The 16578-nt window shown below is 39.2% G+C and overlaps 1 protein-coding gene across 1 annotated transcript in view; it reads right to left on the bottom strand.

Annotated features, from left to right (window-relative positions):
- Positions 1 to 16578, bottom strand: part of rsrc1 (arginine/serine-rich coiled-coil 1) — a 110043-nt gene that overhangs the window by 49337 nt on the left and 44128 nt on the right. The window contains exons 5-6 of the mRNA XM_043258477.1: positions 13089 to 13125; positions 2833 to 2884 (exon numbers count right to left, since the gene is read on the bottom strand). Coding sequence (XP_043114412.1) covers positions 2833 to 2884; positions 13089 to 13125 — 89 coding nt within the window. The remainder of the gene's footprint in view (positions 1 to 2832; positions 2885 to 13088; positions 13126 to 16578) is intronic.

Below are 16578 nucleotides of genomic sequence, written 5' to 3'. Positions count from 1 at the left end.
GTATAATACAAATATTAACTATCTAATAATAATGCTAATCATGCAAAAAACAATTAAAGAAAATAAAATAAATTTTTTTTTTTTTTTTTTTTTATTGAAGGAAATGTAGTTCTGGAAACCTTTAGAATAAAAATAATTAATCCCTATAACCACATAAATGTCCCAGTTTCTGTTTTGAATATACCACACTAACACAAGGTCTCTGCGCATCAATAATATTAATGGAGATTAGTGGCAGTACACAGTAGTAAAAATCAAGGTTTTTACATAAATAAAATAAACAATGTCTCTTAAAAGTACCTTAGATACAGAATATGCAACATGTTCATAATGAATTATTGAAGGTTTGACAGCAGATGTATGCTACTGAAGCAGAGCTTTTAGGTGCTGATGCAAATATCAGTAAGAAAGACATTTATGTTTGTCGTCTGCATGAATATTCCTGAAAAACTCAACATTTCTATTGCATAAGGCTAAATGAGCCAAGCACTCGGACATTTAACTCAAACTGCACTTCACCGCTTTGTCTTTTGGAGAGATTCTCAATGCATGCCGCCGATAAACCAGATCTGACCGGAGCTGAAGTCACGCTGCACAGGTCGTCTTCAGGCTCATCGGAGACCAGTGCTGAAATCACATTTCTATGCTCTTTTTTTTGTGTCCTCTGCTTAGAAATGCTGGAGGCTGTGTTTTCTTGTTTGACTTTACATTTCCTGGTATTCAGTGTTTGCCATGTGCTTTCTGTCGTCTGTTTCGAGCAGCAGTGTGTGTGTGTGTGTGGACTGATGGTGAGTGGTTGCTAGATGATGTATGGCAAGCAGTCCCTTTAATATGCTTCCTGTACGACTGACAGCTGGGTCACAGCACACACACACACACACACACACACACACACACACACACACACACACACACACACACACACACACACACACAGGAACGCATGTTAAAAAGTATTAGCAGTCTGTCAGATCTGCTGCACAATCAAAGCTCACGCGATGAAACACAGCTCTGACATGTAGAGAGATCTGCACACATACAGTCAAACAGCTCAGCGTTTCTTTGATCACAGTAAGTGTGTGTTTCTCTGCTTCGGCAGATCTGGGATCAGTTGTGTGTGACGTGTCGTGGGGTAAACGAGCGCGAGGTTATGGTTTACACATGACCGCATTTCGGAGCGCCGGCACTATTAAATGAAGCTGAAACGTAACCCTGTGTGCAAACTAAATATTTACGGAAGCCTCCGAGCAGGAATAAAGCTGGATGTTAGACGGCAAACAGACTGGATTATATCAATGAGATTTCACTGCTTTAGAGCCACATGAAACCCAGCACAAGACCATATACGAGCGGCAGTGTCTCCACAATTAAAATACTACGTTACGTAATTCTGTAACTTCCAAAATTTCGTTTTTTTCAAAGCCTTTAGGCAATAACTCAGCAGTTTTTACATGATAAACTACTGTACACGACTAATATATCATTTATAAATCAACAAAACTAGAATATAAGTAAGGTTTTTCTTCAGGTTCTTCGAGACCTAAACAAATTAAAATAAGAAATATGATGCCAGCTCGTTCTAAGTCCTCTTGGAAGTGTGCTGATGTCCTCTGATTGAGACGTACATTATGAAGATTTATTCTCATTTATATTATTTTTGGTAGACACTACGACTGCAATTCATTAATACTGTACACCTATCATCATATTAAACCCACGCAATTAAACGAAGATCCCATAAACAGACAACTTGCACATCGCTCCAGTAAGTAGATAGAAACCTGGAGTGCAGATTATTACTCATTTGTCGAGCTCTCGGTGGAGTCCTTGCTCTTCAGTCTAGTATTCTGTATTTGTTCACATGTTCTTATATATTTTCGCTTCCAAACGTATAACTACAGAATAATAAATAAGTCACATTTCACATTTAATCACACGCTACACTGTATTAACCCAGTGCTGCTCTTCTCATTAACAGCATTTCTCTACCGTTTATTGATTATGTTTGAATGAGTTTTCATTTATACATGACTTTTGAAGGCTTCTGTTTTTTTCCTAATTAATTCATTCATTTATATGTCATTATCTCTGACGATTTGCATTGTCTGCTCATAATATTACAGATATTTAAACTGAATGAAGTTCAAGAAACAGATGTTTGGTGACTATATTTTCTGCTGGAGTAGGCTGATGCAAGATCTGATGGGAAGCATCAAGCATCAAAGTCTAGCTCTCGTTGTAATAAAGTACAGTGCGATGCTAATCGACAGCGTGAGGATCAAATCAGGATTTCTTACACGCAGAGTTTGGAGCACGTGCTTTCAGACGGAGCAGCATTTACTACAGAGCCGTAGTTCACTGAGCAATTACGCAAACAGCTGAACGATTTCATGGCGCGTGATTATATCGTCTGCCATTTATTTGTGTAGGTTGCGAGTGAATTACGACTCTGTAGTAAATGTGTCTGTAACTGGAGATTTACAGCTGATTACAGACCCAGCTTCACTGACAATACACACGTGACCACCACATTCAATTAACTGAGCGGACCTATTCAAAAACATTACATTATTCAATTTAGGGTTCGTATAACCTTTGAGAGAGAAATTCGAGCGTGTTAAAGCTCTAAAAATGATCCAAATGAATTGTTGATGACCAAAAGATTATAAAATCACTAATACCAAATATGGCGAAGAAATCAAAATGTCAAGGTTTTGCAATTTTGCAAAAAAAGTTGCAAAGTGCTTTGAAAAACACAAACTTCAGTTTCTGTACAATTCTACAGAAGAATAATGTAGATTTTGCACTGAATAGAAATGAAAACATCTGTACCTGCAGCCTGAAGCACCAGCTGGAGTCGAGCTTTGGCCTGTTCTGCAGGAGTCTAGAACCACAGAGAACACTGGATTAGAAAGAAACAAGACAACTGAAGATGACTCCGACCTGAAGACATAAACACAACATTACGGTAGGAGTACAGTTTTGGAAATTTAGCGATTTGAATTGCTGTTTTCAATAAAAGCGTTTAAGCACTGAATAAAAGCCCAACATTACAATTAGACGTACTGACTACACAACCACGCCAAAAGTTCAGAAAAAAACAGACAAACTGAATTTATTTCATCTTAAACGTTGTGTTTTTAGAAGGCCGTTTCATGCGTAAGACGCTGTAGAAGACGCAAGACGTGAACGTTTGCTATTTCATGCTTGCATGCAGGTGACGAGCATCTTCTTTATTTTAAGACTATATGTAATATTAGCCTAATAACTACAGACTTGCCTCGACACAGTCAAAACTAAATATTTATCATTTTCATTCTTCGTTTGCGTTACATCTGAACACTGAGAAGTGATTTGCTTTCGTGCATCTTGTCCTCAAAGATACGTAACAACAATTAAAAATAAAGGTTCCAGAAAGGGTGAAGCGATGCCAAAAACATTGAGGATTCCTCAAAGAATCTTTAAGAGAACAGATCTTACTTTTTGGTTTTGGTTTTGGTTTTTATTGATGGGCCAGCTCTCACTAATAACTGCTTAGCATGCCTGTTATTAACACACGTGACCCAATGCCTGAACTTAGCATCAACCAGCAGTAAATTAGGAGTTAGTAAGATGGCAATAACCAGATCTGAAATCACTCGAAACAGAACTTTCTTTTAAGACACCGGTATCACCCCGGCCCCACAACATTGAACAACGCGGCTTCAGCGGCAGGGTTAAAAAGAATAATCTTCTTGAGGAAATCGCATCTTCAGTCACACACAAGCGAGGATAAATCCCAGCGGATGGCGTGTAAACACGCGCGCGAGGGCTAAACGTGCGGAGATTTCCCGGCTCGGGAAGAGGCTGGGATATAATTCCAATATCTCCACTATTAGATTCCAGCCTCTTAATTGTCAAGAAAGAAGAATGATGAGGGAGGGAAGTTATAAAGGGCTATAGATTGCTCTCGAACGCAGCAGAGCCCGGTGTGTGTTGCTGTTATGAAGGTGTGTAGGATTACAGAGAAATTAAATGCTAATAGGATGAAATTTAAATGTGGATCCTGCAAGGCTCGCCGTAGCTCTTCGGAGAACGTGGGTGTCGCTGACAGCGCTAACGCACATTATTCAGCAGAAATTTGATTTATCAAACTGTAAAGGTGTCACTTTCTAAAAATGTCATTTGGGGTGATGACAGGGAAATATAATGACCCGCTTTAATGTAAACCTGTCACTCCGCCGTGTCTCGGATGACAAACACGTCAAGCGGCGCTCGGGAATCTGCTCGTTTTTGACACCTCGCCTTCGATAAGTTCCACAAAAACACGGCCGGCTCTTCTCCGTGGTCTTTCTGAGCATGCTCCTCTTACTTTTTCCCTTTTTTCCGCCGCTTTATATTGTTATCAGAAGCATATCAGACCGTTTCGGGGCATCAATCAAGCAGACAGAAATAAAGGAAGGATTATTGAATGTTCAGATAAACCCCCTCTCCTCCCGTTCAAAGCCGTCTTCTCTTCTCTTCTCTCTCCCATTACAATAACATCCAGTCATGCCGCAATAACGAGGCGGGAGAACAGACGGATCACACGACTTAAATGGAAGGATAATAGCTGGCAGGGCAATCATCTTAGTTACAGTTTATTATGAAATTTCTACCATTGCATTTGCATTTGTTTCAAGTGACCCTGAGGCAAGTGTCCGGAGATATTACACCAGCGAGTGTTTAGACGAGCAAAGAAAAAAGGAAAACACACAAAAGGGAGAGGGAAGGGGAGGAAAAAAAAAAAAAAAAAAAAACGAGCATCAATATGAAGAAAAATATAATTAGTTTCAAAGGATGACAAATGGGTGGCGGATTAATAATTAGATAAGTTTGTCAAATTATGAGACAGGCCTCATTCTGGCAAACGCTGAGCAATAAGAGAGAGAGCTGATAAAATTTGACACAGATATAATACAAATAAGCTACAAAACACCCACGACTGGATTCAGAACGCCAGCCCGCCTGGTCGTAATGAGCCTCTAACTAACACAACTGACCGGTTAGCGATGATCCGTCTGTAGGAAACAGGTGAGTGGTGCTAAAAAGATTCAAACTTACAGACAAGCATCTGAAACCGATTTTAAACATTTTTAAACTGTACCGTATCTTTCTGTCAGAGGATTCAGAGCTCGTCGACTCTCACTGCGTCAAGAAAAAGCCATGTTTAACCCTAGAGAAAATAACGGACTTCGTTTGGTGTTCGAGGTCAAAAGCGACAGACCTTTCAGCATTACCATGTAATATCGTCACCGAACTCGGCATTCAATCATTTTATTGGCTTTTGTTCAATTAGCACGGCTTTGTATTTATTTTTGGGAAAGGCTGAGGTACGTAAGCTCGGATCTGTGCTACATGAACATCAAACCTGTGCTAAACGAAAGAAAACAACTTAACAAGAATCCAATATTAGATAAGAAGATAATATTATCTACAAAAAGCATAACAGTCATAAGAGTAGTATTGTGAAATATTATCATCATGTATTTCTGTGAAGCGCAGCTGAATTTTCAGCATCATTATGACCCTTCAGAAATCACTCTAATATGATGATCTGCTGCTCAAGCTGGGCCCTAAGAAACCCTTTCTATGTTACCCTGCTTTCAGCTTCATCTATTAACTTCTGTTTTTATTTTATTTATTTTTTAATTCCTTGCATTATTTATTCATTCTTATTTTTGTATTATTATGTTACAGTTTTAATAGTTAAATTACTAAAATATTAATCAAGTTTATTTTTTACCAAATTCTGTGTTTTTGGATCCCATTTTAATATTGTTACATTTTTTTTTTTGCTTGTAAACATTCTTAAGGCAAAAAAGAGTAGTGGTGCTATCATTACGTTAAATCCAATATTTCTGTCACAGATTCTTCAAGTTAAACCTAACTTTTATTTTTGCTAGGTTCCTTTAGTATCTGTTTGTATATATGGCAAAAGTGTTTATATATTAAGTGAGCGGCAGAGGCTGAAAACACTCAGTATGTAATAAATGTGTGTCTGTGCCATTCGTTCAGACATGCAGAACATGCAGGATTCATATTTAAATGGTATTTTATGTCCACATCATGTTTTGATTTAAGTGTACTAATCTACTTTAGATTTTTTTCATCCACAATCATAGGGCCCTGCATTTCTGATCATTATCAACGGTGAAAACAGTTGCGTTGCCAAATATTTCTGGGGAAACCATTTTTTTGGTTTCGTTGCTACAGTGTAAGTCTGTCCACACGAAACGGAAGTAATGAATCTTTTTCAGGCTTCTGATTGGCCAAAATTTGCTTAGGGTTGAGATTACGTCGCCACCTGTTGGTCTGGCATGCTCCTGACAGGACTTGAAAGCACGTGTTTGCGTTTTCATGCGGACAGAGGTTTTTTTTTTTAACAACGGTAAGGTCCTTCATGTAGATCAGCAGTGCTCCAGCAGTCTCAGTCGCAGCACAAACAGAGCTAGCTTGGGCAGCAGAGATGATGAGTGCGGGTTTCATGGGGTTTAGTGTCCCGATGAGAGGTCCTGGATCAGCGTCTATCTCTCGTTCACTCACACACAGCCGTCCTAAATGAACACGGAGCCAAACCAATTATCTCAATTACCACACCGCAGATCCACATCCACACTCAGAGCTCCTCTCTGCCTTTACAGGCCATGTCTGTCCAGCAAAGCATTATGTTCACTGCTTAGGTCCATAAAGGATGATTGGCAGAAAAAAAAAATCTGGATATGGACATATGCATATATTATATATATATATATATATATATATATATATATATATATATATATATATATATAAAAACATCAAACATTTAAAGTAATAAAGTCAGGCCAAAATGGAAAGCAACTGCATTAATAGAATTTTGTTCATGATCAGCTAATCAGCATATTAGAAGAGATTGAAAGCAATTTTGATCAAATAGAAAACCCATTTTTAACATTACATATTTTACTGTATTTTTGATTAAATAAATTCACCATTGGTGCAGAGCAGTAGTGTATATACAGTAGTGTATACAGCCTATATGCTCATCGCTCATCTCATCTCATCTGACTTCTTCATCCTCATTTATAGTCATTTTTCATTTGTTATTTCCAACCTCTGGCCCATTCCTTAACCTAAAAAAAAAATAAATAAAAAAATAAGGGCCGCGGCATTACGTTACAGGATCCCCCTAGAAAATGCAATATTCAGTTTTTAATATCCAGGTCTATAAGATCAGGGTAGAGATGGGCTCCAGTGCAATATGTTTATTTATATATTTATAACAAATACTGCATATCAGGAGTTCTGGGCCGGGCGTCTATAAAATATAATGTTGTGTATGGATATCTTTTTTAAATATAATCTCAATATGAAATCGGAGGCCTTTTTACAATGTGCCATACTTCAGGACGGCGCTAACAGCATTTAGGAAAGCAGAGGCTGTTCATCTTTGTGTCTACAGTAGGCACTGCCGCTGCATAATAATAAGCTTTCCTGCCCCAAAATGTTATTTAGCCGCCTGACGCTCATTTCTCAAACTTCACCACTTTTACAATTTTCCCAAACTTTTATTTCCTTGATTATTGCCAACAAGATTTCATTACGTATTTAGAATGTAAACAAGCGTGAGTGATGACAGAGGTTTAACCGCGGCGGTCCTCGCCTTCAACCGCGTAATTCTCACAAAAACCCTCCCTCCCTGACACCCCCCCACCGGCGCATCACACACCCCGAAGCACACGCGCGCACACACACACACACACACACACACACACACACACACACACACACACACACACACACACCGAAGAGTCAGGCCAAAATGGAAGGCAATTGTATTAATAGACTTTTTTGACATGCACGTGTGTGTGTATTAGCGCGCGCATGTGTGTGTGTGTGTGTGTGCGCGTGTTCAAGCCAGAGCGGGCTGGGCGTTGGGCTCGCACTCAACTCACATAAATCATGTAGAAGAAAAATGAACAAATGTGGCGGCTAACTCATCTCCTCGCCATCCGGAGAAAATGAAATTCACTGGAATACCTATCAAAACTGCAATCATCAGGAGATAAAATCGCCTTTGCTCTATCTGCACTTTCCGATTTAATTTCCTTTATGCCCTTGACATTCAGAGATACCATTTAGATAATGCGCATACAGTAAGGGACCAGTTCGCCCGCCGTGATATACACACGCCAGGACCTCGCGCTAAATCCGACGCCATCGTTTGCAAATGGAGATGCGATACTTCTTTGTTGTTTTTGTTCCGTTGCGAGATCTATGCAAAGAGGTTGGGAGTGAGAGAGCGAGAGATAAAGCGGCGGGATATGAAAGCCATGCCGTCCCCTCTATCAGTATGACATGCAATTATGTCTGGGCAGGCGTCAGGTTAAAGGTCGGCCTGATGACTCCATCATTTAGCCGGCCGCCTTATTTCACAAATGCAAGCAGACGGAGGCCCGTGGCAGACTCGCAGACACCTCCAATCTGATGAAATCATTAGTGTAATAAGCATGTAAATCTGCTTGCAAATTATCCTCGCGCAGCTCCTCGGCTTTCATTTAGCTGACACTCGCTGAGGTGTTGTCAGATCACCTCTTTATCCCACAATCAAATTACTGGCAAACACGGCGCGAGCCGGACGAGGACGAGCGCTGGACGGCGAGCGCGCTTTCTGACGCTCCATCGATTTCCACAGCCCTGATCTCCCCTCGTTCTGTTCCAGGAAGACAGGTGCTTTTGATGATGTTATGGGATGAATCTATTATTAAGCAGCCCAAGATCTGGCGGAGCCAAAACAGAGGCGTTTCTAGCAATCGCCGGCGCTAATATGAAGCGTAAATAATTCATTACACATAAACAAGGCCTCAAAAGCTAAAAACCCATGGGGGAAATCAGTTTTACATATAATTTCTGCATTTTTAAAGCTGATGGACGTGAGAATGACCCAACGAGGAAACATTGGCGCGGGCTACAGCAACACCGCGCATCACGTTCGGGACTCCGCAATGAAGAAAAATTGTACGAGGGAGATCAGTGAAGCAATAAACCAAAAAAAAGAAACATCCTCAGTTTTTCCACACAAAAGCTAATAAGCATAAATGTAAAAGTCCCGCAAAGAAATAAGGTTAAATGTGATTCGCCATCTAAACTGTGTTCGCCATTTCGGCGAAATTAAGAAGATACAATTTTTCTTAAATACAGCTGAGTTTCAGTAACTGGACACTTTCGGCACTAATGGTAGGGTGTGTAAGATTAGAAGTAGCTACTTTTAAGATTGTTATAAAGTTGCTTCCGTCTAGACTTTGTAAAGTTTGCCGTCTTTTAACAGTAATAGGTCTGAAGCAGGGCTGTTTATGGCTCCCGTTGGCCGGGTGGATGCGAGCAGGGGGTGTACACTTACGGCACAAATCTAGATAAAATACTGCAGCGGCTGCTGTCTGGCGAGCGGAAGCAATCTACCAGCTTTTATAAAGTCGGCGATAAATTCTCAGGTACCATTTTTACGTATTCAAATTTTGAGGAATCGTAGATCTGAACGCGGGGCAGACTCGCGCGTCTGCACGTTCTGCTGAAACTACGAATATCGGCGCATTTAATGTACAAATAAATTCCAAAAACCAAGTCTGATCGCAATAATGGCTCAAAATAAACTCTCGCAATCAAAAGAATCAACTACAGTAACATAACGTCCATGCATCAAAGACAATCAAATCTCACATTATATAACACGTGTAACGTTTTAAAGCTGAAATATGAAAATACAGATGAAATGCTCTGGGCTTGATATCGCTTTCATTTGCGGTAAAGCCCAACAAAACGTGTTTACTAAGTGTTTTTTTAAGTATTGGCACAGTTAACCAAAAAATAAAGATGGTCTCAATACATTTTATTGGTAATAATCTCCATCGGCTGTTATCGGGAACATTTTGCTATACTCAACTTTTTCCAATGGAGATGTATTACACAAGAAACTATAAAAAAGCAAGCAACTTTTATCTGAGAACTGATGCTTTACCAGGAGCACAGGTTAAAAAATTTAAGGAGCACGGTAAAAAGAAAATATTATTAAATTATCAATAGATCCCTTAATAAAAGGGATACAATTAGACTTTTACAAGTAAAGTTTTACAATCAATTCAGAAGCTACAATATTTTACATTTCATTGACTGTTTATTCTGTGATTAAACTGCCATTAATAACCAGGAAAAAATACGGCACGACCTTTAATTTGATAAGTCCTAAATTCGCCAAGACTCTTATTTTGAAGTGTCTATGCTTTACTACTGCTGACGTATGAGATCAGGCCAGTCTAAAACACATCACAACCCCTGTCATAATTCATCAGTGGCAGACCATAAATGCTCATAACTGCTCTGAAACATCATTAACATTCATTTTAATTTAACCAAAGGTGTGCAATACACGTTTTTCTATACCCAAATACACAATATCACGTATTAAAATAATAAAGATATTAAGCCATTTTTTAAATTCAGACCTGCGCCTAACTGTAATTACGTTCTGCAGTTCATCCCTATCTACTTCTAGACGCAAGCTTAAGTAAAGAGCTCACACTGTGTTTGTGAGATACTCCAGCTTTAACTAGTCCTTTAACCCATTCCTGAGGAAATCCTCTGAGGGCAGAATGAGCCGTGCTCTCCCGGCTGGGATTGGTCATGTCAAACAGACATATTGATTCAAGAGGGTTATGCATGTAATCTTCTTTTCAATAATTCACTGTGCTTTTATACAGCTGTAGATCAATGCACGCGCTCATAAACTCTCCTCCCCTTTCTCTCGTTCTTCTGTCCAATCTCTCCTTCCATCAGGCCCGCTCTATCTCTCCTTTCATCCTCTGTTCCCTCTACATCTGTCCATCTCTCTATACTAATGAAGATGAGTTAATTACACATTAACCTGTGACACACCGTCAAAATTAATAAAAAAGGGTTGATTCTCTGGAAATGGTGAAATACCGGTGATATATTTAACAGGATACTCCACTAAGTGATGATTTAAAAGATATCACTGTTTAGTCCGGCCAATAGTATCTTTTTTTCTGTTCCTGTTTAATAAAATTTCTATACTTTTGTTTGTTGACCTAAACTTGTCTCTCTGGTGCTATTAAACGTAGACGACTTGACCAATAACAAATAAAAAATAAATGTAAAAAATATATAATCCAGAACTGAACTGGTAGAATGTGCACAATGCTGCTTTGTATGTCGTAAAAAATATTTAGTTTTATTAAAAAAATAATTTAATGAATAAAAAGACACTTTTAAATGTATAGCACAGTAATGAGGCAGCACAATATGATACATAAGGTTATTAAAAGCAAACGATAATAATCTTAATCTTTCATTGCACAAAAGTATTATAATATGACGAGCTCTGTTACACAGCGGCACGAAGCGCTTACATCCCATGAACAAAACGATACGCTTGAAGCAACAGAGTCACGTTGAAAGAGAAAAGAAAGGAGATATTGATGCGTAGTGTATTAAATCTGTCTGATAGTTTAAGAAGTATTTCCCTTGCCCAGTTTTACTTTTGGAGAGAATCCTGTTCTTATATTATGCGGTCTGCAAGTTGTGGATTATTTACATTATATTTGCAAATATATGTGATTTATTACAAGCAACACCAAAAAGTACTCTGTAATCGGTTCACATTATGGATATTTCATGACGTTTCTGTAATAAGCACTGCACTTAATGGTTCGGCATGGGGCTAGTAAGAAACAATTAGCATTTGGCTGCATCTTAAACATACTGCCTATTAAAAGTTGGCTAATTAAAAACGCATTTGCTGACCTCTAATTTGAGTATTAGATGGGATACGGTGTCTATACCCAGCCACGGCATTACAGGACCGGATAGATTAGCAAAACACAATTATATACATCGTTCAAAAAAAGTTATTGATTGATGAACAATTAAATTTCCACTTAAATAATAAGCCTTTCAGCAAAGAATGGGGACTTCTAATAACATAAGTTATGTCACTATTTGGGTGATTAGTGACAAAGTCTGTGACACTTTCAAAACACACACACTTGGTTTGGTTCTATGTTTGAAGAACACTAAACGTTTGGCATTTTTCAGTTGGTTCAACTAAATGAAAGATTTTCAATGCAACCTCAGGTTATAGAGTGAAAGCACAGACAGGTCTTCATTGCTTTCACCCAGAAATGTAACCTGAATCCGGTTGCCTCAAGTTTTGAAGATTACTCAACTTCTGATTCGTCAGAAGCACTAATGTGAGGGTTTCTTAGCGCTAGAAGGAGCGAGCGGGAATATGTGATGAAGATTTGATTTTAGAAAGTAAGCATGATAATTGATAAGGATTAAGGTCAGGTGAGCGGAGTGACCCTTAAAGGGCCAGGCCTGCGTTTAATATTCAGGGTGTGGAGCTGAGGGAGGTGAGTGTACATTCAGAGAGTCAGGACCCCGCTGTGACCTCTCTCCATTATTCATCCGGCAGAAAAAAACGGCAGAAATGGAAACTCGGTTCCACCCAGGAGGAGAAAAGCAGCCCTTTAACTCCAGTGCATGGCACTATGACCCTGGATTAGAAAGGCTGCAGAAAACCCAGGAAATGTTGGACGTTACATTTTTAAACACTCCCTAGGGCTCATTTTAAGGGCCAACAGCGTGCCCTACATCCGGAGAGACGGGGGCAGGCAGGTAGAAGAGGGAGGACACTGTGATCTCTCCAGATGTGTTCAGAGGTAACGTGTGCCTGACATGAGTCTGAGAGCCGTACGAAACCAAACACAGCTTGAGGACACCGATCGAAACAAACACACGCTCCACTGCTGAATTTGGAGAACGCACACTTCATCCTCACAGGGCGGAGAAATGATTTAACGCCACACCTTTCAGCGAAAAAGACAAAAGCAAAAATGTTAAAAATGGGATGATGTGACATGTCACGAAAACCCAGGCAATGGCGTGGGAGTTAGAGAGAGACCTCCGAGTCTGCCCGACAGCTCAAGATACTCAAAGGCAATTGCTGAACATTCATTTTGGATGCAGATATCAAAGATGGAGAAAACAGTGAAGGGGGAAGAAGCAGAACTTACCAGATGTTCTAATCCAGCTTTGATGTTCCCCGTTTCCCTGCAACACAAGAACAAATTTGCTCCACTGTAAATAAGGCAAAGACAGCGAACGTCTCATCACCCTGAGCTCCCACTCGTCCTCCTCCTCTCGCGGGTCGCCCATAATCACTGTATTGAACAGATTTACTGTATTTATCAATAAATGCTCAGTGGGCTCCATGAGGGCAGGAGACTTCAAAAGGGCTTTTACTCTCTTTAAAACAATTACAAGTGGAGAGAGAGTTAGAGAGAAAATGCCACCGGTTAAAGACAGCTGGTCTTCATTAAAATAATGATGCACACATATGTTGTGTGGGTGTGTTTACATTAAATAACCATTCACCGGCTCATTAATTTATTGATACACATGTTCAAAAGCAAATATGCATGATTTAGGACTGACATATTAGCGGAGTGGGTAACATGTTTCTATGTATGTTGCCAGTAATTCTTTTAACCATAACTGATGCCGTGTCTAGCTTTTCATTTCTCAAACAACCAACCATATACAGTATATTCCCGTCTTAGGCCACTAGTATTTTCACCAGCTTTCGGTCAGCTGTTTCTGTATTTTGCTGTAGCGTGTCACTTCACATTTCCAAATATCAATTTTGCCATTAATTGTAATAATCCGAAGAGATTTGGCCTGATCAGATCTGATCTGATCATCATCCAGTCTGTCTGGAGTGACATGGAGAAAGAGAACAACTACATCCAGAAGAACTGTGTCTCCAAGACGTCTGAAGAGATCAGAACATCCTTGAGACTTTCAATAAGGTTAAGCCCAGGAGCAAGTTGTATAAACATAGCCACTGTCTTAAGAACTAATGCAAAGAGGTAATCAGTCTTTCTTTTTAATTAAAATTAGACCTTTTAGTAACTCCCTTTACAAGTTATGACCAGCCTTAAAATAAAACAAAAAAAGACTCTTATTTATATCTGAATGGTGCCTATTTTTGGCCTAGCAGGGCACTTCACAATTTTACTGGTTTAACTGTATTTTTGACCAAAATAAATGCAGACCTTGCTGAGCGGAAGAGACTTTCTAAGAGAAAATGCAAATACAGATAAAAAAAATTTAATCTTACCGGCGGACAAAAAAAAAAAAAAAAAAAAAAACATGATCAAAATGATTTAGACTTGCTAAGATTTTCTTGTTTTAAAATATATGACATCCGTTGCTGTAAACACACACAATACAGTAGTGCTTATTTCACAGGGAAATGTACAAGGAAAAGACAGACTAAAGACCTCTAAACTAAAGCAAACAGTCTGAACGTTACCAGGGGAAAACATACAATGATGATAACTGTGTCTGTCTCTGTCTGTCTGTGTGTGTGTGTGTGTGTGTGTGTGTGTGTGTGTGTGTGTGTGTGTGTGTGTGTGTGTGTGATGTTAACTAGCCCGTGGCAGCTCAGCCCATTGTGAAACCCATCCATACATCCCTTTCCCTACTAAAACTCTCTGACTGCCTGATGGTGGCTGGAGACAGATATTGTAATGTAACACACTAATGCAGCAGAACTGTGTTAGAGCACCGGCTAAAAAGAAGTTACGGTGGTGACAGAGAGCTGTAATCCTTTAATGAAGAACAATTAGAGGTAAACCATTCCTTTCGAAAGACACGGTCTCTCTTCTTCTTCTCCCCCTCCCCTCATCACACTAATTCTGTTTTCTTTTTATAATCACTTATTCAATTTCACAAGCGCTTATTATATTTGCACCCTCCCTCCATCTCTCCCTTTTTTTGGTCATTTAGCGGCGTCTCTGTATTCTTCTAATTGTATTCTCTCTTTGACACACATCTGCGCGGAAAAAAAGTGTCCTAATTCAATTAGAGCCTTCAAACCAAATCCCAGCAGCGCTGAGTGCAGACACAGGAAGGCATTATCGGCAAATGAATATACATTTTTATTGAACTGGTACATCTTCACCTTTTCATTTTTTACGCTACATCTATTTTTTTTTATCTGTCCATTTCCTGCAGGTCTGCGGGGAGCACCGGTTTTCATCCCTCCCGTTCCTCCCTGAACACGCTCGCATCGATTCCTGCATTACACTGCGATATTAAATAATTAATATACTTGCCGTGATTGATGTTTTGCTTTAGCCCAATATTACATTATCAATCAAACTCGGTTTAATGTAATAATATTGAAAATGTGTCAGGGGTTGTTTGGCTGCTTTACAATTTGTGCGAGAGAGATGCGTGACGTGAAGCGTTTTATATTGTTTTAATGGACAGTGGTGGAAGATGAAACAAGATGAGCGTTGACCTTGAGCTATGATGTCTGTGGATCAGCTAATAATGACCTCATTCAACAGCCGTGCTTCTGTTTCAGGCAGTTTTATTTCAGCCGTCACTGGGGTCATATCCTTTCAAAAGCCACTAAAAGGCACCACGTAGATACTAATACATAGAAAATATGCATCCTTTTGGTTAGAAATAACCCCCTCTATTTCCGTCAAGTGCCAATGCTAAAAAAACCACTTGACTTTCAGTCGTTTATCGACACCATTGACTGAACTGAATTAAGCTGGATGATAGCAGTCCTGCAACAGGAAGTGAATCATCCCTGAACTGACTCCAGCTGAATAACAGCGTCGCCGTCTTTTGTAGAGCTGCCTACAGCTGATCGATTAACTTCACACTGTTATTGATCTGAACTAATTTCAGCTGAATAATAAGATTGTCTCCGCAGCAGAACACGACCTGCCTTCATAGCTCGTAATCCATAAATGGTGTGTCAGGGACGGTTACTTTTAAAAGTAATGCGTTATAATATTGTGTAACTAACTGGATTCTTGAAAAGCAATGCAAAGCGTGGTGCATTTTGTCAGCTGGGCTGGGTTTGCTTGATCGTTTTTAATAACAACAACAAAACAAAAATGGATATTTTGTCAGATGGGATGGAATTATTAATGCAAGTACAGAAATTAAATACAGATGCAACTACATATAGGTCAAATGTAAAACAAGTGTGCGTACAATAAGTGCATGTATGTACTAAGTGCACTGGACTGTGATTAATCACGATTATTCTCAAATTTAAAATACAAGGATTTTCCTGTAAATGTGCTGAAATAAAGAAATGCATGACGAAGTAGTTTATAGAAACAGAACTTCTCACACCTCTGCCAGGTATGAGGCATTATCCTTATTCTTCTGTTTTTATACAGCCTTTATACTTTATACTATCGCTTCAATCCCAGTAAACATTTACCCAACTATTATTAAAAGCATTTCTAAATAAACACAATTAAACTTTTTATTTTTTTTGCGCGACCTTCTGTGAAGTAATACGGCAAAATAGATTATGAAGAAGACTTTAGTACACTTTAACTCAAAACTCACTTTTAAACCTCCAACCTCCTTTTGTGGTCACTTACTGTTTTTAAAACACGCTGCTTACAGCCTTTTTGTATCGCCGTACAAATTAATTTCAAATGCAGCATTCATTATTATGAAAAT

The sequence above is a fragment of the Puntigrus tetrazona genome, chromosome 15 (genome assembly GCF_018831695.1).
Source record: "Puntigrus tetrazona isolate hp1 chromosome 15, ASM1883169v1, whole genome shotgun sequence".
Classification (NCBI taxonomy): domain Eukaryota; kingdom Metazoa; phylum Chordata; class Actinopteri; order Cypriniformes; family Cyprinidae; genus Puntigrus; species Puntigrus tetrazona.
Note: the sequence above shows the minus strand (reverse complement) of the source record. Positions and strands in the feature narration are given on the sequence as shown.